At 42.5% G+C, this 26355-nt stretch overlaps 1 protein-coding gene across 1 annotated transcript in view; it reads left to right on the top strand.

Annotated features, from left to right (window-relative positions):
• The first annotated feature begins 10345 nt into the window (after positions 1 to 10345).
• Positions 10346 to 26355, top strand: part of LOC100195252 (RAB14, member RAS oncogene family) — a 30205-nt gene continuing 14195 nt past the window's right edge. Inside the window, 4 exon segments of the mRNA NM_001140281.1 lie at positions 10346 to 10529; positions 20016 to 20074; positions 21195 to 21248; positions 25338 to 25515. Coding sequence (NP_001133753.1) covers positions 20023 to 20074; positions 21195 to 21248; positions 25338 to 25515 — 284 coding nt within the window. The 5' untranslated portion in view covers positions 10346 to 10529; positions 20016 to 20022.

Raw genomic sequence — 26355 nt, 5'->3', positions numbered from 1 at the left:
CACATTTTATTTGTCACATGTGCCGAATACAACAGCTGTAAACCTTACAGTGAAATGCTTACTTACAAGCTCTTAACCAACAACGCAGTTTTAAGAAAATACCTACAAAAAAGTAAGTAAAAGTAACAAATAATTAAAGAGCAGCAGTAAAATAACAATAGTGAGGCTATATACAGGGGGTACCGATACAGAGTCAATGTGTGGGGGCACCGGTGTCAAGGTAATTGAGGAAATATGTACTTGTAGGTAAAGTTATTAAAGTGATTACGCATAGATAATAACAGAGTAGCAGCAGTGTAGAAGGGGGGGTCAATGCAAATACTCTGGGTAGCCATTTAACTAGATGTTCAGGAGTCTTATGGCTTGGGGGTAGAAGCTGTTTAGAAGCCTCTTGGACCTAGACTTGGCATTCCGGTACCGCTTACCGTGCGGTAGCAGAGAGAACAGTCTATGGCTAGAGTGGCCGGAGTCTTTGACAATTTTAGGTCCTTCCTCTGACACCGCCAGGTATAGAGGTCCTGGATGGCAGGAAGCTTGGCCCCGGTGATGTACTGGGTCGTGCACACTACCCTCTGTAGTGCCTTGCGGTCGAAGGCCGAGCAGTTGCCATACCAGGCAGTGATGCAACCAGTCAGGATGCTCTCGATGGTGCAGCTGTTAAACATTTTGGGGATCTGAGGACCCATGCCAAATCGTTTTAGTCTCCTGAGGGGGAATAGGTTTTGTCGTGCCCTCTTCACGACTGTCTTGGTGTGCTTGGACCATGTTAATTTGTTGGGGATGTGGATGACAAGGAACTTGAAGCTCTCAACCTGCTCCACTACAGTCCCGTCGATGAGAATGCGTGCTCAGCCCTCCTTTTCCTGTAGTCCACAATAATCTCATTTGTCTTGATCACGTTGAGTGACGTCTACAATCTAAAACATTGGTCTCAACAACAAAAAATTACTGAGTTGAAGTTGGCCACAGAGAAACTAAAAACAAGATGGAAAGGTTTCACTTTACATTGCAAGATAAGTAGTCTACAATTAATCCCAGAAAAACATCAACTTTTTTGTGAGACTTGATGTTATCGAGTTGCACCCCTTTTTGCCCTCAGAACAGCCTCAATTCACCAGGGCATGGACAGTACAAGGTGTTGAAAGCATTCCAGAAGGATGCTGGCCCATGTTGACTCCAATGCTTCCCACAGTTCTGTCAAGTTGGCTGGATGTCCTTTTTGTGGTGGACCATTCCTGATACACTCAGGAAACTGTTGATCATGAAAAACTCTGCAGAGTTTCAGTTCTTGATACACTCAAACCGGTGCCCCTGGCACCTAATATGAAACCTAGTTCAAAAGCACTTAATTATTTTGTCACTTAATTATTTTGTCATTCACCCTCTGAATGGTATACATACACAATCCATGTCTCAAATGTCTCAATGCTTAACAATGATTTTCTAACCTTTCTCCTCCCCTTCACCTACACTGAAGTGGATTTAACAAGTGATATCAATAAGGGATCATAGCTTTCACCTGGATTCACCTGGTCAGTCTATGTCACTGAAAGAGCAGGTGTTCGTAATTGTTTGTACATTCAGTGTAAATCAATCAATGCCGTGAATGTGAGTGACCCAGTTCAGATGTCTTTACATCCTCTGAGCACTAGATGTCTTCTGTGAGGGAGTTGGGAAGTTCAGGCACTTACAGTAATGAGAAACACATCAAGTGGGAAAAGGCACAGAGGACACATTCAAAACATCTGTTCGCTGTGCAAGAAAATGGATGACATTTATTGTGTTGATTTTATGACAGCTGATGCATTTTTGGTAAGAATAAAGAGAACAGGAATGGCTGAAGAATTGCAACATTTACCTGGACCTAACTCTGCAAATAGCACTGCTGGGTGATTTGAAAAGTCATATAGTCAATCGATCAATAATATAATAATACTCTTAGCAAAAATGTTTATCTTAAATTTGCAATCTTTAGAAACTATGAGAATAGAAATGTTCAGAACTTTTGTAAACATCACAGCACAGTTGAAAAATATATGGCAAATATATGGATGGTGTTCAGAGATAGATGGGAGGGGTTGAGTGGAGCTGAAGCGTGGGACTAAATATTACAATATAACTAATGTAATATATACTGTGTCCGTAAAATGTATATATGTTCAGAACTTTTGTGAAAAAGCAAAGTTGTAAAATATATGGCAAATATAAATCAAAACTGGATGGTCTTCAAATATAGATGGGAGGGGTTGAGGTTAGCTGAAGGATGGGACTAAAAACAAAGAAAAGTTAACTATTGTAAAATATACTGCGTCCGTAAAATGTATAGGCTGGAAGTAGAAGCTTATGTGTGGTTGTCCATTAGTTTAGTCCAATTAGGGGAGGGGTGGTAGTGTTAGGGGAAAATAATGAAGGAAAATATATTTTAAAATGACATATACACTACCGTTCAAAAGTTTGGGGTCACTTAGAAGGCCAGCATCCCGGAGTCGCCTCTTCACTGTTGACGTTGAGACGGGTGTTTTGCTCGTACTATTTAATGAAGCTGCCAGTTGAGGACTTGTGAGGTGTCAGTTTCTCAAACTAGACACTCTAATGTACATGTCCTCTTGCTCAGTTGTGCACCGGGGCCTCCCACTCCTTTTTCTATTCTGGTTAGCGCCAGTTTGCGCTGTTTTGTGAAGGGAGTAGTACACAGCGTTGTATGAAATCTTCAGCTTCTTGGCAATTTCTCGCATGGAATAGCCCTCATTTCTCAGAACAAGAACAGACGACGAGTTTCAGAAGAAAGTACTCTGTTTCTGGCCTGTAATCCAACCCACAAATGCTGATGCTCCAGATACTTAATTAGTCTAAAGAAGGCCAATTTTATTGCTTCTTTAATCAAAACAACAGTTTTCAGCTGTGCTAACATACTTGCAAAAGGGTTTCCTAATTATCAGTTAGCCTTTTAAAATGATAAAATTGGATTAGCTAACACAACGTGCCATTGGAACACAGGAGTGATGGTTGCTGATAATGGGCCTCTGTACCCCTATGTAGATATTCCATTAAAAATCAGCAGTTTCCAGCTACAATAGTCATTTACAACATTAGCAATGTCGCCACTGTATTTCTGATAAATTTGATGTTATTTTAATGGGAAAAAAATTGTTTTTCTTTCAAAAACAAGGAAATTTCAAAGTGACCCCAAACTTTTGAACTGTAGTGTATATTATCAATATATACAGTACCAGTCAAAAGTTTGGACACACCTACTCATTTAAGGGTTTTTCTTTATTTTTACTATTTTCTACATTGTAGAATAATGGTGAAGACATCAAAACTATGAAATAACACATATGGAATCATATAGTAACCAAAAAAGTGTTAAACAAATCAAAACATATTTTATATTTGAGATTCTTCAAAGTAGCCACCCTTTGCCTTGATGACAGCTCTGCACGCTTTTAGGATTCTCTCAACCAGCTTCACGAGGTAGTCACCTGGAATGCATTTCAATTAACCTCTACAGGATCGGTGTCCCCCCGCGGGACGGTTGAGCTAACGTAGGCTAATGTGATTAGCATGAGGTTGTAAGTAACAAGAAAATTTCCCAGGACATAGACACATCTGACTTGGGCAGAAAGCTTAAATTCTTGTTAATCTAACTGCACTTTCCAATTTACAGTAGCTATTACAATGAAAGAATACCATGCTATTGTTTGAGAAGAGTGCACAGTTATGAACTTGAAAATGTATTAATAAAGGAGGAATACCTGGGATAGGATATAGTAATCCTTCTACCCCCCCCCCAAAAAAAAAAGATATAATTGTACTATTGTAAAGTGGTTGTTCCACTGGATATCTTAAGGTGAATGCACCAATTTGTAAGTCGCTCTGGATAAGAGCGTCTGCTAAATGACGTAAATGTAAATGTAAATAAACCAATTAGGCACATTTGGGCAGTCTTGATACAACATTTTGAAAATAAATGCAATGGTTCATTGGATCAGTCTAAACCGTTGCCCATACACTTCTGCCATCTAGTGGCCAAAATCTAAATTGCGCCTAAGTCATATATTGTAATTTGTCTTGCATTTCAAAGATGATTCAAAAAAAAATTGAAACATGCTATTTCTTTGTATTATCTTTTACAAGATCTAATGCGTTATATTCTCCTACATTAATTTCATATTTCCACAAACTTCAAAGTGTTTCCTTTCAAATGGTCTCAAGAATATGCATATCCTTGCTTCAGGTCCTGAGCTACAGGCAGTTAGATTTGGGTATGTCATTTTAGGCGAAAATTTAAAAGGGTTGATCCTAAACAGGTGTGCCTTATTACAAGTGAATTTGTGAATAGTTTTGTCGCACCTTGACTCATTTTCAGTCGTGTGGTCAGGTGCCACAAAAAAGGACTTAGGAAAATGTAAATTGGCTCAGAACAGAGCAGTACGGCTGGTCCTTGGATGTACACAAAGAGCTAATATTAATAATATGCATGTCAATCTTTCCTGGCTCAAAGTGGAGGAGAGATTGACTCCATCACTACTTGTATTTATGAGAGGTATTGACATGTTGAATGCACCGAGCTGTCTGTTTGAACTACTGGCCCACAGCTCGGACACTGGCCCCACAAGACATGCCACCAGAGAGGGCTCTTCACAGTCCCCAAGTCCAGAACAGACTATGGGAGGCGCACAGTAGTACATAGACCCATGACTACATAGAACTCAATTCCATATAAGTAACTGATTGAAGTAGTAAAATTGGATTTAAAAAACAGATAAAAAACACCTTATGGAACAGCGGGGACTGTGAAGCAACACAAACATAGGCACAAATACAGGCACACAAACACACGATAACGTACGCACTATACATACACATGGATTTAGTACTGTAGATATGTGGTAGTGGTGGAGTAGAGGCCTGAGGGCACACATTTGTGAAATATGTGAATGTATTGTAATGTTTTTAAAATTGTATCAACTGCCTTAATTTTGCTGGACCCAGGAAGCCTTGGCAGTGGGGATCCATAATAAATACATCTCAACATCAACTGTTCAGAGAAGACCTTCATGGTAGAATTGCTGCAAAGAAACCACTACTAAAGGACACCAATAAGAAGAAGAGACTTGCTTGGGCCAAAAAACATGAGCAATGGACATTAGACCCGTGGAAATCTGTCCATTGGTCTGATGAGTCCAAACTTGAGATTTTTGGTTCCAACCGCTTTGTCGTTGTGAGAAGCAAAGTAGGTAAACGGATGATCTCTGCATGTGTGGTTCTCACAGTGAAGTACGAAGGAGGAGGTGTGATGGTGTGGGAGTGCTTTGCTGGTGACAATGTCTGTGATTTATTTAGAATTTAAGGCACACTTAACCAGAATGGCTACCACAGCATTCTGCAGCGAAACGCGATCCTGTCTGGTTTGTGCTTTGTAGGACTATCATATGTTTTTCAACAGGACAATGGCCCAAAACACCTCAAGGCTGTGTACGGGCTATTTGACCAAGAAGGAGAGTGATGGAGTGCTGCATCAGATGACCTGGCCTCTACAATCACCCAAACTTTTTATTTAACCTTTATTTAGCTAGGCAAGTCAGTTAAGAACAAATTCTTATTTACAATGACAGCCTACCCCAGCCAAACCCTAACCCGGACGATGCTGGGCCAATTGTGCGCTGCCCTATGGGACTCCCAATCATGGCCGGTTGTGGCACAGCCTGGAATCGAACCAGGTTCTGTAGTGATGCCTCTAGCACTGAGATACAGTGCCTTTGACCGCTGCGCCACTCAGGAGCACAGAATTGAGATGGTAAAGCAGCCAACAAGTGCTCAGCATATGTGGGAACTCCTTCAAGACTGTTGAAAAAGCATTCCAGGTGAAGCTGGTTGAGAGAATGACAAAAGTGTGCAAAGCTGTCATCAAGGCAAAGGGTGGCTACTTTGAAGAATCTCAAATATAAAATAAATTTTTGATTTGTTTAACACTTTTTTGGTTTGTACATGATTCCATATCGATTCCATATCGATTGGAAATGATGCAGACAATTACATTGATGGAAGCCACAATCTGTATGCAATATTAAAGCTGATCCGCCCCCTCAAAAAATGTAAAAATGAAGAATAAAGAGAACCTCTGATCAGCTTGCTGTGAGTTAGATGCTTCCCTTCCACATATTTCATATCAACAAAAATGACAATGGGTCTGATAGCCTCTGAAGTTCACAAGCTATATCATCGTATTGTTTATATGTCTGGATGTGAATCAGCAAAGAAATTTGATCTAGGGGGCCTACAAAATATTAACCTAGTTATCCTATGGAGTGAGTTGCAGTGGGCCGAGATCCCATTTAAATATATGTATTTCTTTTTAAGTGTGTGTCTAAAAATATGGAAGGCCGTTCCCGCCACTACCCACAAAAAAATCTGACTACAAGTTATGAGATACTAAGTCAGAATTATGAGATAGTAATTATTATGAGATTATAAATCATTATTATGAGATATGTAAATAATAATTATGAGATAGCAAGTCATTATTATGAGCTAGTAGGTCATAATTATGCAATAGTAAGTCATAATAATAAGATACTAAGTCATTATTATGAGATAGTAAGTCATAATTGTAATAGTATGCGCTACAGATGGTAAATGTGGACTATCCAAATAAAGTGTGACCCAAAGTGTTCTCCCCGACACTTTACAGCTGAGGAAAGGGGCAGGAGAAATGTAATCACACATTTATATAGATGCAAGGACTCTCTTTTTGGGCCTTATTTATAATTATACAGATAACACAGACAGAACAGGTAGAGGGCAAAACACACGGATCCCCTACCAAATCAAACCCACCCCAACTCCCCCGTACTCTAACAGAGTTCCATCCCAAAACCAAACTTAAAGCATGCATGATATACAAGTTTTAACCATGTGTTGAAGCTATACAGTGTTTGTTAAAAAATTACATTGTTTACAAACAAGCATACATTTCAGTTCTGATGGGGTAAGACCTTTGCTCATAAGGCATTTCAAAGTTACATTCTTCAAGAATCAATGGCTACATATCAATAATTTTAAGGTAAAAAACATGTATGTACCAATCCAAAATTGCCCCTTTAATAATGGATTTAATTTTATTAATTAATGAATTAACGAAATCTGATGTCAACCAGATGCCATTAAACAGGTACCCACTCACATAAAAAAACTCTCCACTCCATTATTATGGAAATATATCACCACAAACTCACTCACACTCTCTCTCTCTCACACAATGTGTGATTCATATGATACAGATTGCCTAAATGTATCTCATAATAATGACTTACTATCTCATCATGATGATTTACCATCTATAACTCCTAGTCAGATTAAATCATTTTTGTGGCACACAGCTTTCCATATATAAAGGACCGGCAATGGAAGAAATAGTAGACAGTCGTTTGACACTGATGATATTATGTATTAGGTTAGTCTACTAATACACACCTGGCTGTATGCTGAGAGGCCTTCTGATGCAGCACTGTCATCACAGTGACCAAAGCATATCTGACTACACCAAGTGATTCTGATTTCATGCCACACAACTGTTCAATATTGGCAACACTACCTATCCCGTTTAATACATTGAAAATGATTTTTTTGATAAGGACTTCATTGCACAATTGTTATTAGAGCAAACAATGAAAACTGCCTCATTGCCCTTTGTCCAAGGGGCCAGGGTTCTGGTCTAGAAGCACGATTTCGACTGCTCTTACAGTTTAGCTTCGGTACCGCAGTTTAACTGACGCCCGGCCCAGAAAGACATTTCCGTACACTGCCACATAGATAAGTCAGATTTGAAAATTCCTAAGACACTTTAGTCATCCCCTTTGTGCACAAACCATCCATTGAATTATTCAAATAATTGCTGCTGAGGCCTAATTTGTTTTCCATCACTCACAGCCAGACTTAAGTGACCACATTGTGGACTTGTTACAATATCTAAATCATGATGGATTTGGCAAATAGCCACTTTGTTAGATCAGATTTGTTGAATGTGCGCCAATCTGCTCAATGGAACGTCTGCATTCCATTGACTCCTTTACAGCATTTATTGCCATGTTCACATGCCAGTCGGAAACAAGGAAACTCAGGAATGTCAGATTCATTGAACGATGCACGTGTATAACTACAACCAGTAAGCAAGTCGGACATTTCCAAGTTCTGACTAGCACGTGAACGTGGCATTAGTCTGCTATGTTTTTTGATGACATGATAACTTGGTCGCTGCTCTTTGTGCACACTGATGCCATGTTCATGTGCAAGTAGGAACTAGGAACACAGAACTGTCCAACTTGCTAACTGGTTGTAGCAATACACTTGCCGCGTTCAATGAATCAACAAGCCGGAAATGTCTGAGTTTCCTAGTTCTGACTGGCATATGAATGCGGCATGAGTTCTAGTGTGCATAAACTGGGTGGTTTAAGCCCTGAATGCTGATTAGCTTACTGCCGTGGCATATCAGACTGTATACCATGGGTATGACAAAACATGTATTTTTTCTGCTTTAATTACATTGGTTTCCAGTCTATAATAGCAATAAGGCACCTCAATGGTTTGTGGTATATGGTGGGGCCGTGGGGGTCTCTGTTATATCTAGTCTAATTATCCTGTCTTATCTGGTGTCTTGTGTGAATTTAAGTATGTGTAACCGATGTGAAATGGCTAGTTAGTTAGCCGTGGTGCGCGCTAATAGCATTTCAATCAGTGACGTCACTCGCTCTGAGACTTGAAGTAGGGTTTCCCCTTGCGTTGCAAGGGCCGTGGCTTTTGTGGCGCGATGGGTAACGATGCTTCGTGGGGTGTCAGTTGTTGATGTGTGCAAGGGTCCCTGGTTTGAGCCCAGGTTGGGGCGAAGAGAGGGACGGAACCTACACTGTTACATTGATGCTGTTGACCCGGATCATTGGTTGCTGCGGAAAAGGAGGAGGTCAAAGGGGGGGTGAGTGTAACCGATGTGAAATGGCTAGTTAGTTAGCGGTGGTGCGCGCTAATAGCATTTCAATCAGTGACGTCACTCGCTCTGAGACTTGAAGTAGGGTTTCCCCTTGCGTTGCAAGGGCCGTGGCTTTTATGGCGCGATGGGTAACGATGCTTCGTGGGTGTCAGTTGTTGATGTGTGCAAGGGTCCCTGGTTCGAGCCCAGGTTGGGGCGAAGAGAGGGAAGGAAACCTACACTGTTACATATGCTCCCTCTAATTCTCTCTCTCCCTCCCGTCCCGGGGGACCTGAGCCATAGGACCATGCCACAGGACAACCTGGCCTGATGACTCCTGGCTATCCCCAGTCCACCTGGTCGTGCTGCTGCTCCAGTTTCAGCTGTTCTGCCTGCAGCTACGGAACTCTGACCTGTTCACCGGACATGCTACCTTGTTCCAGACCTGCTGTTTTCTACTCTCCCTCTCTCTCTCTCTCTCTCTCTCCCCTTTCTCTACCACACCTACTGTCTCGACCTCTGAATGCTCGGCTATGAAAAGTCAACTGACATTTACTCCTGAGGTACTGACCTGTTGCACCCTCTAAAACCACTGTAATTATTATTTGACCCTACTGGTCATCTATGAACATTTCAACATCTTGAAGAACAATCTGGCCTTAATGGCCATGTCGTCTTATAACCTCCACCTGGCACAACCAGAAGAGGACTGACCACCCCTCAGAGCTTGGTTCCTCTCTAGGTTTCTTCCTAGGTTCCTGCCTTTCTACAGAGTTTTTCCTAGCCACTGTGCTTCTACATCTGCATTGCTTGCTGTTTGGGGCTTTAGACTGGGTTTCTGTTTAAGCACTTTGTGACATCTGCTGATGTAAAAAGGGCTCTATAAATACATTTGATTTGATATGGCCAATATACCACCATTGGCTGTATCCAGGCACTCTGCATTGAGCTACGCATAAGAAATAGCCCTTAGCCATCATATATTGGCGATATACCACACCCCCTCGGAGCTTACGCCTCGATCCCACCAACAGTGTCATGCAGTTTGGTACACCAGACTTACATTAATTTCCAATGGAATGCTGCGTTTGCCTTGCAGCATTGGTTGCAGAGCGTTCTGCATATGTTGGATTTATTGAAGGTATGCGTCAAACTTTACCCATAGACGGCTTCACATAAATGGTAGCAGAAAGTGAATGTTGAACGTTTGTTACACACATATCCAGATGATGCCATGTACCATTTTGCGCAAAACACTGTTAGTGTGATCGAGGCGTTATTGCTTAATAAGTATAAACCGGATGCAACCCGGATATAGACGGTCCATGAATTGGCGTATGAGAACGTGAGTAGATTACCTTGAAAACAACGGGCGGACATCTTGGACGCAGTATCCAGTTCTTATTATACCGCAGTGCCTTTGTCCAAGAAGCCCATATACAACAGAGGAAACCCTGTGCAGTGCAAGCAGCCATCTTGGATAGACAGCCAAGGCAGATACTTCAAGCAGGATAACCTACAGATCACTTCTGAGCAGCTCAAGACATAAAACCGACAATTCCCGGTGAGAACAAAAACACGATATAGACGTGCTCATATCCACATATAACACCTTTATAAAACTGTAAACATGTTGTCTTACATAGTCAACTAGCTAACGTACTACGCTAATTTGCTAACATGGCAGCTAGCTGTCAAGCCTAGCTAGCCAGTAGTTGACGTTTCTAGTTAACGAGTTTCATAAATTGGCAACGTTTACTAGAAGGGTGACTACTAGCCATCTAACGAGATGTATTTTGCTTTGTATATATTTGTTTTTACCATTATTCAGTACCCGTGGTTTTGGCTAGCCGTTGTGGTTTTCGGTGTATCTGTATTTCGGGAACAGGCTGTTGAATTTAGGTAACAAACTAGTATCAGTAGCTAGCTAGCTGACCGGAAGAGTAAGTTGGCTAATGTTAAGTACCTATCACAATTGTTGGCGCAACATTTCACATAAGGTAGCTAGTTTATGTTAGAGTTCTCGGCTCATCATGGTAACGTTACTGTTTTTTTTTACCGACATGGCTATCTAACTGCCTATTTGTAGAGCCAATAAATGATGACACGCATTATGATTAGCTGGCTAGTTAGCTTGCAGGTCAGTGACGATAGCTAACGACGTACGAGACTAGGCCCGATGTTATGGTTATAGCTAGAAATGTAGCTACTTCAATTAGCTACCCACCTCTCTCCCAGCTCCGTTGCCTGAATTAGCTAGATATACATTTCTCTTAGCGTCCAATCATCTACAATAAGTCAAGATGTTAGCTAGCCAACTATCTCAACAGACACCAACTGACGTTGCCACGGTTTGTGTTAACAACATCGGTTAGCCCGAAAGCTAGGTACCCACCCATGGCCAGCTGATGGATGCTTTATGGTGCTGAATCCTTAGCCAAATTAGTTTGTCAACCTTTTCATCTCATGTAGCTAGCTATAATCAGATGTGTAACTACTTGAATTGTCAAAGATAAGTCACAAGCCAACTGTATTGTTCTGCAAAATTGTGTCATTCATCATAGTACATCATGTATAACTTACTGAACAAAAATATGAAGGCAACAATTTCAAAGATTTTACTGAGTTGCAGTTCATAGGAAATAAATTCAATAGGCCCTACTCTATGGATTTCGCATGACTGGGCAGGGGCGCAGCCCACGTCTGCCAGGCCCAGGCATTCAGAATTATACTTTTTTTCCCCCACAAAGGGCTTTATTACAGACAGAAATACTCTTCAGCATCCCCCTGGGCTGGTGTGGTTACACATGGTCTGTGGTTGTGAGACCGGTTGGATGTAATTTTATTTTTTTATTTAGCCTTTATTTAACTACGCAAGTCAGTTAAGAACAAATTATTTTTTACAATGAAGGCCAAACCCGGACGACGCTGGGCCAATTGTGCGCCGCCCTATGGGGCTCCCAATCATGGCCGAACGTGATACTGCCTGGATTCAAACCAGGGACTGTAGTGACGCCTCTTACACTGAGATCCAATGCCTTAGACCGCTGTGCCACTCGGGAGTACTGCCAAATTCTCTAAAATGATGTTGGAGGCGGCGTATGGTAGAGAAGTTAACATTAAATTCTCTGACAACAGCTCTGTTAGAAATTCTTGCAGTCAGCATGCCAATTGCACACTCTCTCAAAACTTGAGACATTTGTGTCATTGTGCTGTGTGACGCAACTGCACATTTTAGTGACCTTTTATTGTCCCCAGCACAAGGTGCACATGTGTAATGATCATGCTGTTTAATCAGCTACTTGATATGCCACACCTGTCAGATGGATGGATTATCTTGGCAAAGGAGAAATGCTCACTAACAACGATCTAAAAAAATTGGTGCGCACTTCTTTTTTTTGTACGTGTATGGAACATTTCTGGGATCTTTTATTTCAACTCATGAAAATGGGACCAACACTTTACATGTTGCATTTATATATTTGTTCAGTAGCTCAGCCAGCTATCCAGTAATCACACAGATGACTAGAGCTGGGAATTGCCAGGGACCTCACAATACTTAGGTACCGATATTATATGTATTACGATTCTATATTGTGATTTTATTGCGATTCGATGTTCCAAACATATTGCTCACCATAAGTCTTCTGCAGAGGGACAAGGGAGAGCCATGAGAAAAACTAATTGGCTTCCTATTTAAAAAGATGGAGAATAAGCTATGAAGGAAAAATACTGGAGTTTTGGTGCAGCTACAGCCAACTAACGCAAACATGATATTGTCAAAACAATAATATTCCGACATATAATACCCCCCCCACACACACACACACACACACACACACATCATGTATCCTTATCTAGGCCTCGTCTCAGCCAGCCCTTATTGGCTCATAATCACAGAAATATTTTTTTTGTTATGATACAAATTAGGCTTTGATTAGGGTGGAATATTCATGTAGAAGTGTCATAATATGAAAGATACTAATCTGTGTGACATGAGCAGAGGCATTTGGTATTTTCTTGGCCTTGAATTGTATTTATTTTAAGTCCCTTATTACAATTGCACATCACACAGTAAATGAAAAGAAATCCGCTGTATGTGTGTTGATTAAACCCACATTCTGCAAGTGTTTTGTTCATTCCATCTCTGCCTTTGGTTCTGATCACAACCCAAAGGCATGTGCAATTTACCACAGGATTAGGATGTTGTGTGACAGCATAACAATGAGTCAGAGAAGAGAGCAAACAGCCCATATGAGTGTGTGACACCGATTTTATTTTTATATTTGTTCAACAACAGGAAATGGAAGTGATTAAAAAGAAAGAGGTGACAGCTCTGTTTTATGAATCGGTGCGAGTGGATGGATAAGCATTGAGACTGCAGTTTGGTCACATGCTGCTCTCATTCGCCCTCTCCTTGGATGGATACTCCACCTGGGCTTCACTCAGGAAAAGGGGAGTTTTCCCCCATCATTTACCCAAAGAAGGAGTAGGCCTAGCATTAGTGCCCAGAATATATGTTTGTGTGTGTGTACTGCTCTTGTAGTCGTACAGTTGCCGCCTTATGGAGAAACTCTCACACATGAGCCTGGTGGCCCCCCATGACAGAGGGTCATGTGAGGGGTGGCAGTCAGGTTAGCAGCAAGGCAAGCAGGTAGTCAGGACCAAACACACCACTGACACAGTTGTCAATAGGGTTTTACCACTAGTTTAAATAGGTTCCTTAGAAAAGCAGTCGGGTGCGGTAGACCACGTCACGGTCAGTGTATCAAATCCCTCACCAGAGCTTATCCCACACCCTAAGTACATGATTTCCCCTACCTCATCAATTGCCTTTGTCCTTGTTTACCCCACAACTTCTCTTCTGAACTCTCTGCACTATTGTTTTTCAAGCAGCTAGAGCTGCAATGGGGAGTGTTTTGCTGCAGGGGTGTGTGGCACCCAAGGGTCTCTGACCAACCACGTACTGAGGGCGAAAGGGTTAGATGACACCTTGACCTGGAATTACCCCACTCAGCCGATTAGCACGCATCCACTCACTTCTGTTCTGGACGACGCTGCTCTCTCTTCCCTGTGTAGTTAACTCAATCTGCCTCTGCATATCACAATGAGAGCATCTCTTTTCTTCATCCTGCTCCCGGTCTCCTTTTCACTTTCTACTTCTGTCTTTCGCCTTCTCTCAATTCACCCTAGCTCAAAACAGAAGCATTTGTCATAGTGCTAAATTGTTTAGCAGGAAAACTTGGTGGTTGAACAGCAGGCCATAGCACAGCTCTTCTTCTGGTTGGCACCAGGCTCTGTTGCATAGCGATTTGAATCTCCAAACCTGCTTTAACTGCAATGCCGTTATAACTACTGTGTACTTAACCACAAGCTAAAGAGGAATTTCCCAGCTAGAGGGAAACAAAATCGGACACTGGGATTACCATGATAATAGATTACTTAGACACTGGTATTCACAGGTTGTACTTTATAGGCTACTATCTAGGGTGGTTGAATTTGAATTCTACTTGCATTACAGGTGTCAGCTCTCAAACTCCAGTGTTAGACTGCATTACTTACAAGTGAGTTTTGCAATGGGATTGATCGTCGTCAGAACGCAGCCCTCTCTCAAGTCCGATCATGTATTCATAAACAAGACTGTCTTCAACTTGAACTTCGTTATTGAATATTTGAATATTCTCTAGCCCATCTATTTCATACGATTGCCCCGCTGAATATATTCTTCAGATGTGCATGACTGTGTGTGTGTTGGGGCTGACCCCCCCCCCCCCCCCCCCCCCCACAAACGCATTGGCCGACCGAGACACGTATTTTTCCATATATAGACACACCCTATGTTTGAATAAAATCAACTATATGAGCTTGTCTGATGCTATAAGCACTGTGATTAAAAATTAAGACACAGATTACTGAAGAGGCTGTCAGAGATCAATATAGCCTAACCAGAAGAAAATGTATACCATTCTTGGCGATTGGGAAACAAGCAAACCCATTAAACTAAAGCAGTTCTAATGGTTTCGATGTTATGGTCTTCAATGGTAAAAATCCCCAACACACATTGTATAGTGTTTTCCAATGGGGTTGGGTTTAATGGTAAATGTCACTAAGAATTTGATTGTACAGCAGTCGTATGTTTTTCAATGGTTTATAATTGTATTTTATTAGGGTTGTCACAACATTTTAGTCACTAGCTGATTTCTCCATCAAAGTTTGGGCTTGTAAGAAAGGTCTTCATATGAGAATTGCGCCTCACAGATAGCCCTCTCAGAGAGCTGCCATTTTTGACTATTCAGGGTTGAGTTGGGTTGAAGGACAAGCTGAATTGCTCTCATGGAGGACTGGCTCGACCACACAATGCATTTTCACCATGAGCAAAAGCTTTTTACCCAACGTTGCAAAGAAAATGTGATCCATTTAACCCCCTAGAGTCGAAGTCCGTCAATCTAATTATCATAATATAAAAAATCCCCATCAAAATCTAATAGTTTTAAGCTAGAGACATAAACATTTTTTTGCATGGGCTGTGTCTCAATCCGCCGATGTCGCCCTTCCGCGTCTGAGGTGAAAGGTGGCAGAGCTAGAGCAGTGTTTGTCAGACCATGAGACATCCTGAAAATCGCTCTTCTCACAAAAATGTGTGTAGCGCCTGACCGGTTTGGCCGTAGTAACTTTTATGACCCCTCTATGGAAAGGTGAGTCTCCTTGTGCTTTTTGAGGTGGACTGACTCCTCTGTAAACTACTGTCACACCCCTTTTACTCAGACTGTCTGTGAGAGTCCTCAGAGCAGTTTGTTGCTTGAGGTTTATGAGGCAGAGTGGGAGCCCCCATGGCTAGGAAACACTCCATTGAACATGGTGCATAATGATAATGAACCACCCCAACATAAACACCCATTTGGTGCTATGCAGTTCTAGCTTTCATTGAGTGATATTAGGCTACATCTCCAGAGAAGTTCTCTATCTTTGTCATGATGGAAAAATAAGGGGGTAAATGTTTAAACTTTTAATAAAAATTGGGATCTTTAACGTTAAGTAATATCACTAATGGAAAAATTATTTTTCCCCCCTCAAAATTTTAAATCACATTGCAGCTTGCTCGCCTGCTCTCATCGCCAATGATGCGAGTGTGTTTAGTCTTCGGTTTGTTGCGTGTAGAATATATTAGCCTATTCTTTGATAGGCCCTGCTTTACTGAAGTTGCGAGACATTGCCTGGTGGCTGACCTGCCTATACTGTGCCTCTCCCCGCTTGCTCTCTGTCCCTCGCTAGCTCGCTATGAAAGATGTTTGTTCTCAACGTAGACTTTGATCTGAAGCCATTCTTGTGGTTATTGTGATTTTGTTATTCATTGTAAATGTTTGTAGGCCTATGTAGCCAAATTGTATCTATGATCATATGCTATCTATTCATGTTCTGTTTATATCTGAGAATTAACCAATGATGTCAGGCCGCACCCGGCCATGATTACAGACACCTGTGTGCCTTCCCTGTAGCTCAGTTGGTAGAGCATGGTGTTTGCAACACCAGGGTTGTGGGTTCGATTCCCACGGGGGGCCAGCACAGAAAAAAAATGTATGCAATTGTATGAAATGTATGCATTCACTACTGTAAGTCGCTCTGGATAAGAGCGTCTGCTAAATGACTAAAATGTAAATGTAAAAATGTGTCCTTTGACACTATAAAAACTAGTGATCCACAGTGTTTATTATACCCTGATGAAGATGGCTTGTCTGTCGAAACGTTGGTTATTATTTCTGAGCTTCTAGAGTGGACGGCTCTCCGTTCTCGGAAGTACGGCGGCTAATAAGTCTCCTCTGTTCCAAAATACCGAATCTTTAGGAGTCGATTCCTAGCAGAAGATTTTTTGTTTCTACTGAATGTCTTGGTAAGTCACGGTATTTAACAAGCTTTAGTCATTTTTTAGGCGAGGGTTTTAGGAGAGGGCTGTCTGCGTGCAGGCAGAAAGTCTATGCACAGACAGTTTGAGATTATTTGATTGACAATTCTGGTTGCCTAGTGATGGACGTTTGTCCAGCTTCAGAAGCAGTATTCCTTTACAGACAAACAAAAAATAATGGCTGTTTTTAAACCAGGGGCTGGAACCAAAATTGAGGATCAGAACCGGGAACGAAAGTGATCTATACTGTTCTGTAACAGAACCGTTATTTTAAAAGCATGGGAACCGGTTAATAACATTCTTTTAACTCTGTCACTCAAACTTATTCCAGTGTCTGCCTGCTAGCTGAAAATCTTTGCCAGTGCGTGTGTAGGCTTCCACCTCCTCCGAAGCATAGGCTACTGACGTTACAAGCGTGATTCAGAAATTAGGGATAGAGATTTTTAATTAGAGAATAATGGACTAACTTTTTCAATGCTAATTAAGGAAACTATAGTTATCACGTTTCAAATTGGATTTATTAACTACAGAAAGGTAACGTGTTTTATTTTAATTCTGGTTCCGCTCTGCACACACAAGCTTGTTAGCTAGCTCTGGTTGGAAGTTCAGACATTCAAAGTTCCTCCATAGAAGCCGCTCCTTCGTAGGTATAATTCTGTGGGTCTAATTCAGATAATGCATGTCATAACAAGATGCCCAGCACTTCAAGCAAAGCCTCCTCCGCTCCTCCACCCTCTCGCTCTCTCCCCGATCGTAAAATGTCAAGGAACAAAATAAATTGTTTCTGTTAAGAATGAAACTAATAGAAATCAATTTCGCTTCCATCCCCTGGTTTAAATGTTAAGCGAAATTGTCAGTTTGTCATATCCCTAATTGTAATGGAAAACTACAGAATGCAGGTTCATCATGGGATGGTAATAACGAGGAGTCTGGCTCTGCTGCATCTCATCTTGTTACAGTCCATAGTACTGTTGTAAATAGGATTAAGGCTTCTTGGAATAACTCCCCGGGCAGGCCCTCTCCGTGTGTGTGTGTGCATGTGTGATCTATGATGAGCTTCAGCCTGATTTTGCAGCCTCCCTGAGAGTACTTGTTTGGCCTCACTTCCTCATCTAGGCTTAGGCTATTGTCTAGTCCTTTTACACAACCTGCCCACAGAGTACGTCCTGACTCCAAATGATATTTCCTTTCTCCTGAAGTGTACACTTGTTCACTACTTCCATCAAATCTAAAATAATTAGATTGGTGGAGGCATGGGCTAGAGGGGCTTTCGAGACTAGGTTGAATCCTACCCATATGTTTGAGAGATCAGTGCTGCTGGGCCTGCCGTCTGAGAAATCACATGACGGGAATCTTGAGAAATCAGGAATGATTCATACTACCTAGACTCCTGTTTATTTCTCAGACAGCAACCAGCTGCTCTGTCTGTATAGTACGGTCTGAGACATGGTGACAATTCTTTACTGACCATATTGATAAATCCATAGGCCCAATGTTGCAGTGGTGAGCAGCTAGACACAATGTTGCAGTAGAGAAAGTTCCTTCAGAAAGCATTCACACCCCTTGACTTTTTCCACAATTTGTTGTTACATCCTGAATTTAAAATGGATTACATTTAGATTATTTTGTCACTGGCCTACACACAATACCCCATAATGTCAGAGGAGTTGTTTCTCGATTTGATCTTTTATTAGTTAAAAATGAAAAGCTGGAAAATCATGAGTCAAGTATTCAACCCCTTTGTTATTGGCAAGCCTAAATAAGTTCAAGAGTAAACATTTGCTCAAGTCACATAAGTAGCATGAACTCACTCTGTGTGTAATAATAGTGTTGAACGTGATTTTTAAAAGTCTACCTCATCTCTGTACCCCACACATACAATTATCTGTAAGGTCCCTTCATCGAGTGGTGAATTTCAAACACCGATTCAACCACAAAGACCATAGAGGTTTACCAATGCCTCGCAAAGAAGGACACCTATTGGTAGATGGGTAAAATAAAAAATGGTGTATCGATTCACCCAGTCACTACAAAGATACAGGCGTCCTTCCTAACTCAGTTACCGAAGAGGAAGGAAGCTGCTCAGGGATTTCACCATGAGGCCAATGGTGACTTTAAAACAGTTCTCCCCTATCAAAGCCATTAAACTCTGAGTATGGATCAACAACATTGTAGTTACTTCACATTACTAACCTAATAAACAAAGTGAAAAGACAGAAGCCTTTACAGAATAAAGATATTCCAAAACATGCATCCTGTTTGTATTAAAGTAATACTGCAAAAAAGGTGGCAAAGCAATTCACTTTTTGTCCTGAATATAAAGTGTTATGTTTGGGGCAAATCCAACACAGTTTTTCAGGATAAAAAAGAAAGGGAATGGAGTTAAGCAACATCCTAGAGGAAAACCTGGTTCAGTCTGCTTTCCACCAGACACTGGGAGATGAATTGACCTTTCAGCAGGACAATAACCTAAAACACAAGGCCAAATCTACACTGGAGTTGCTTACCAAGAAGACGGTGAATGTTCCTGAGTGGCCGAGTTACAGTTTTGAATTAAATCTACTTGAAAATCTATGGCAAGACCTGAAAATGGTTGTCTAGCAATGATCAACAACCAATATGACAGAGCTTGAATCATTTTGAAAGGAATAATGGGCAAATGTTCCACAATCCAGGTGTAGAAAGCTCTTACTTACCCAGAAATCCTCCCAGCTGTAATCACTGCCAAAGGTGCTTCTACAGCGTATTGACCCCCTGGGGTGTGAATACTTAGGTAAATGAGATTTCTGTATTTCATTACATTTCTAAACATGTTTTCACTGTCATTATGGAGTTTCTGTGTGTCGATGGGTGAGAAATCAATTGAAATCATGCTGTAACTAAGAATGTGGAAAAAGTCAAGGGGTATGAATACTTTCTGAAGGCACTGTAATTGTGTGGTCAGCCCAAGCACTGTACAATTAAATGGGATTGTGAGTGATATCGACAGACAAAATGTATTGATAATGTGTGGTTTCTGCATGATACCAGATAGAATTGATTCATAGACCTACAAACACCACCCTGATTCACCCAGCAGGCCGGAAATGGCTACATTGTTTCAGCAGGCCCGAAATGGCTACATTTAAGCGTTCTCTCTCTCTCTTTCAGAGCCACGATGGCCACCGCACCGTACAACTACTCCTACATTTTCAAATACATCATCATCGGTAAGTGTGCTGAGGGAGTGGAGGCCTGTATTTGTATACTACTGTGCTGTATGTGGGTCACCCAGTGGCTGCAGTTAGTACACAACTCAGTGAGACGCTACTGCTGCTCTCCCAACACAAGCCCTGGAAGAGTTCCCATCTAGAGACTAGAACTCCAGACCCTACCCATGACCCTACCCATGACCCTACCCATGACCCTACCCATGACCCTACCCATGACCCTACCCATGACCCTACCCATGACCCCTATCACAGCAGCTTATTTGGATGCAGTATGAGGTTACCGCCTAAAGTGACTTGAAACATTTTCATCAATTGTTTTCCCAGGAAGCTAGCCTAAGCCAAGCTAAATTGTTTGTTATAATGAACCGAAGTAGCAGTGTAATAAATAAGTTACATGAATTATTGCTCTCCTTCTGTCTGCTCTAAATTACTAACAGAAAAAAATGAGCATGAATGGCTTACATTTGTGGAGGTGGTCCACGTTTCCAAATAGTGTTTTCCCATCTGTTTGGGACCTTTTAAAACAGGGCAGTTAAATCACCATCTCAACATCTCTCCAACTAGTTGTAGGTAGTTTACTGTGGTGCATTGAGGCCTTAAAAGCCCCAGCTTAATGTCAACACATTTCCCTTGTCTGATTGTGGACCTGTTTGAGAACAGCCAAAAGGCTCTGTCATGTTCTCCTTTTGTTTGCTGTCTATTACGCAGACATCAATGTGGTCATACAGCACACACATCACTTTATCTCCATAGCTAGAGCAGACATTAGTGTATAGGCCTAAACAAACAAAAGGTGCTCTGCTCTCCCCCACTCTACTGGAGGTAACCATACCAGCCTTCCACTCAGTCAAAGCCCTGCAGGCCTGTTCATGCTGCCTCTTCAAGTGCTCTCACATGTATAGATAGCATCTGTTAATAATGCCTGAGGAGGAGAGGGAAGATGCTCTTTCTCTGCTACAACTAGGGCCCAGAGTCTTTCCTGATCAGACCAAGTGGTCAGGGAAAACTCCTCCCTAGATATGACATAAGTTACATCTGCAAAGAAATGATATTCTCCATCTTGTATGTTATGTTGAGATTGAACATGGATCCTAACACCTCTCACCTCTCTCCATAGGGGACATGGGGGTAGGGAAGTCGTGTTTGCTTCATCAGTTCACAGAGAAGAAATGTAAGTACATCCCGGCTCCCCGCTGACTCCAGACAGACACAACCCTCCGACTCAATCTACTCTAAATCCCCTCTGATGCCATCAGCCTCACACTGACTAGACCGGCACGAGTCTGCGTCCGTCATCGCGCGCATGTTGATTTTGTCCATCCACCGTAGACACAATCAGGACACGCAGGTTGAAATAGCAACGCGAACTCTGAACCAACTATATTAATTAGAGGACAGGTCGAAACATAAACATTCATGGCCATTTAACTAGCTAGCTTGCTGTTGCTAGCTAATTTGTCCTTCGACATAAACATTGGGTTGTTATTTTACCTGACATTTTTTTTCTGGATCTTTGTAGAATTTTGAGTCACACAAAATCGTGTGTTCTCTACTCCGATAATTAATCGGATTGATTAATTAATTTGTTTCTAGCTAGTTATTTTCTAGTAATTTCTCCTTCTGTGGACTTTATATGGTGGTTGGCAACCAACTTAAGGTGCATTACCACCACCAACTGGACTGGAGTGTGGACCTCAGTTCATCTTTCAATCACCCATGTGGGTATATGCTCCTTAAACCATTGAGTAGATGGGAGAGGCAGGACTTGTGTCAAATATAGAACCAAGTTCTATTTTAGCGCCTGGCTATGATTTTTTTTAAATGGCAGTATTAGCAGCAGTAAGTGCAGATGCTCTGCTCCTCATTGGTCTGTCTCGCATCTCATCCTGCACTGCTCAGTCTCAGTCATACAAGTGGCCCATAGACGTGGCTCTAAACGAACAGGCTGCTGCTTTGTCAGTGCTGAATGTCAGGTTTGAAGGCTTCCTCCCTGCCACTGGGTAACATTGAAACGCAGGTGGTAAAAACCAACTGGCAGGCTGATCTGCCAGTCTGAAATTGATACCACCTGCTCTCTCTGTTGCCTCACAATGGAGGTGAAGTGTCTATACGATCAAGAGTGCATCTGGTTTTTCTTTGTGGTTGGAGGTGCCTGTCACACTGTGTATATGGGTTCTGTTAATACTTTGTTGGTGCTAGCTGTGTCACAGGAAGGCTGTTCTGTATGCTAGTTTATAGAGAGAGAGTGAGCAGGGGAAGGAGGGAGTGTAGTTACAGTAAAGCTGAGTGTACACTACATGCTTTTGGCCCTGATTAAGCTGTCCCAGACAAGTTTTTGAGATCGGAGACAAAATCCCCATGTCGTTGCCTACTCAGGGCACGCAGCCATCACCGGTGGTCGTTTAATGTGAGTGGGTCAGAGACCGAGCTAAATATTATATCTTTTATACCTCTGTTCACAAGATAAATATTATATATTTTATACCTCTGTTCACAGGCTAAATATTTCAACTAGAGGTCGACCGAATACGATTTTTCGATACCGATTATTGGAGGACCCAAAAAAAGCTGATACCGATTAATCGGGCCATTTAAATATATATATATATAGATAGATAGATAGTAATGACAACAATACTGAATGAACAATGAAAACTTTTTGAACATTTTACCTTAATATAAATAAAATCAATTTAGTCTCAAATAAATAATGAAACATGTTCAATTTGCTTTAAATAATGCAAAATCAGTGTTGGAGAAGAAACTAACAGTGCCATGTAAGAAAGTTAACGTTTAAGTTCCTTGCTGAGAACATATAAAAGCTGGTGGTTCCTTTTAACATGAGTCTTCAATAATCCCAGTTAAGAAGTTTTAGGTTGTAGTTATTATAGGAATTATGACGTGTCCACTATATCTCTCTGTACTATTTGTATTTCATATACCTTGGACTATTGGATGTTCTTATAGGCACTATAATATTGCCAGTCTAATCTTGGGAGTTGATAGGCTTGAAGTCATAAACAGCGCTGTGCCTCAAGCATTGCTAAGAGCTGCTGGCAAACGCAGTAAAGTGCTGTTTGAATGAACGCTTACGAGCATGCTGCTGCCTACCACCGCTCAGTCAGACTGCTTACAGAAATACGAGCCTTTGGTCATTAATATGGTCAAATCCGGAAACTATCATTTCTAAAACAAAACGTTTATTCTTTCAGTGAAATACGGAACCGTTCTGTATTTTATCTAACGGGTGGCATCCCTAAGTCTAAATATTGCTGTTACATTGCACAACCTTCAATGTTATGTCATAATTATGTAAAATTCTGGCAAATTATTTACAGTCTTTGTTAGGAAGAAATGGTCTTCACACAGTTTGCAACGAGCCAGGCGGCCCAAACTGCTGCATATACCCTGACTCTGCTTGCACTGAACGCAAGAGAAGTGACACAATTTCACTAGGTAAAATTTTTATTTTATTTCACCTTTAAGTTCTCATTTCCAACTGCGACCTGGCCAAGATAAAGCAAAGCAGTGCAACAAACAACAACCCAGAGTTGCACATGGAACAAACAAACATACAGTAGAAAAAGTCTATATACAGTGTGATATATATTGCCTGCTAATATGCATTTCTTTTAACTAAATATGCAGGTTTAAAAATATATACTTCTGTGTATTGATTTTAAGGAAGGCATTGATGTTTATGGTTAGGTACATTTGTGCAACGATTGTACTTTTTTTGTGAATGTGCTTTTGTTAAATCAGCACCCATTTGGCGAAGTTGAAGTAGGCTGTGATTCGATGATAAATTAACAGGCACCGACTTGATTATATGCAACGCAGCACAAGCTAGTTAAGCTAGTAATATCAACCATGTGTACTTAACTAGTGATTATGTGAAGATAGTTTTTTCTAAGATAAGTTTAATGCTAGCTAGCAACTTACCTTGGCTCCTTGCAGCCACAAGGTCCTTTTAACGCAGCACTCGTGTAACAGGTGGTCAGCCTGCCACGCAGTTTCCGCGTGGATTGCAATGTAATCGGCCATAATCGGTGTCCAAAAGGCAGATTACCGATTGTTATAACTTGAAATGGGCCATAAGTAATCGGTCGACCTCTAATTTCAACTCTGTATGGCAAGCGTGAATATCTGACAAAAACTGTTTGAGGCTGCTTTGAGGCACCGCTCGTTCTAGCTACGTTAAGTCTAACCACATCATTGTTTTGGCTGCATGGTATGGAGAATCCTCACGACCAAGAGAAGAATCTTGTAGTGTGCCCCCCTGTCTGCTGCACATGGTTTAGTGGGCCCCCCTGTCTGCTGCACATGGTTTAGTGGGCCCCCCTGTCTGCTGCACATGGTTTAGTGGGCCCCCCTGTCTGCTGCACATGGTTTAGTGGGCCCCCCTGTCTGCTGCACATGGTTTAGTGGGCCCCCCTGTCTGCTGCACATGGTTTAGTGGGCCCCCCTGTCTGCTCCACATGGTTTAGTGGGCCCCCCTGTCTGCTCCACATGGTTTAGTGGGCCCCCCTGTCTGCTCCACATGGTTTAGTGGGCCCCCCTGTCTGCTCCACATGGTTTAGTGGGCCCCCCTGTCTGCTCCACATGGTTTAGTGGGCCCCCCTGTCTGCTCCACATGGTTTAGTGGGCCCCCCTGTCTGCTCCACATGGTTTAGTGGGCCCCCCTGTCTGCTCCACATGGTTTAGTGGGCCCCCCTGTCTGCTCCACATGGTTTAGTGGGCCCCCCTGTCTGCTCCACATGGTTTAGTGGGCCCCCCTGTCTGCTCCACATGGTTTTGTGGGCCCCCCTGTCTGCTCCACATGGTTTAGTGGGCCCCCCTGTCTGCTGCACATGGTTTAGTGGGCCCCCCTGTCTGATCCACAAGTTTGTCAAGACGAATAAACGACAGGGAAGATGGTGGTTTAATGTGAGAGGCTCAGCGACGTTAGGTTTTTGGAAGTCGTGTAGTGTAATCCCGGCATAAGTGGAGTAGAGAGCAGCAATCAGATCTAATCACACTCCAGAGAGAAGGGAGGGAGACGAGGCAGGCTGAGGAAGTGTTATGTCTACTGAGTCAGTCTTGCATGATGGGAGATGTAGTTCAGTTCATTCCATTGAGGCTCCTCATGAATCTTGTTAAAGTGAGATTGAATGAATTCCACTGCCATGTTTGATTTCTGGAGGTTTTAGGGGAACCTCACTGGATTTCTCCTTGCCTAGCCGAACAACCAGTGCTTTTTCCCCATCTCTCTCTCCTCCAGTCATGGCGGACTGCCCCCACACGATCGGCGTGGAGTTTGGTACGAGGATAATCGAGGTGAGCGGCCAGAAGATCAAGCTGCAGATCTGGGACACGGCGGGCCAGGAGCGCTTCAGGGCCGTCACACGTAGTTACTACAGGGGGGCCGCGGGCGCACTCATGGTCTACGACATCACCAGGTACAAACACACACAGATGTGTCCGAACATTGAAGCTCCAGGAAGAAGCTGCCTGTAGGTCCAGATCTAGGGTCAGATGCTCCTAACCTAAACCGTTAGGTTGAGAAAAACACAACTGACCTCAGATAAGCATCTAGGGTCAACTTCATCCTATTCTTCCTGGCCCCCTCAGCCTGTTCTACAATACACAACCCACACTTTTCAGATCATCTGTCCTGAATTAAAGTTGGTCTGTGTCTGTCGGCCGACGTGAGTAGGAGAGGAAAAGAGGCAGACGCCATGAACTGCCCCCCCCCCCTCTACCCGAGCTAACATGGTGTCTGTCAGCCGACGTGAGTAGGAGAGGAAAAGAGGCAGACGCCATGAACTGGCCCCCCCCCCCCCCCCTCTACCCGAGCTAACATGGTGTCTGTCAGCCGACGTGAGTAGGAGAGGAAAAGAGGCAGATGCCATGAACTGCCCCCCCCCCCCCCCCCTAACCGAGCTAACATGGTGTCTGTCAGCCGACGTGAGTAGGAGAGGAAAAGAGGCAGACGCCATGAACTGCCCCCCCCTCTACCCGAGCTAACATGGTGTCTGTCAGCCGACGTGAGTAGGAGAGGAAAAGAGGCAGACGCCATGAACTGCCCCCCCCTCTACCCGAGCTAACATGGTGTCTGTCAGCCGACGTGAGTAGGAGAGGAAAAGAGGCAGACGCCATGAACTGCCCCCCCCTCTACCCGAGCTAACATGGTGTCTGCATCCTGTTGCCCCCCCCCTTTTTCCCAAACTGTCATTTTAGCGCTGCATGTTGACACCTGTGTCTCTGACTAAGAACTGATATCAGGTTGTAGATCCACA

This window comes from Salmo salar, chromosome 01, assembly GCF_965601325.2.
Source record: "Salmo salar chromosome 01, fSalSal1, whole genome shotgun sequence".
Taxonomy (NCBI): Eukaryota; Metazoa; Chordata; class Actinopteri; order Salmoniformes; family Salmonidae; genus Salmo; species Salmo salar.
Note: the sequence above shows the minus strand (reverse complement) of the source record. Positions and strands in the feature narration are given on the sequence as shown.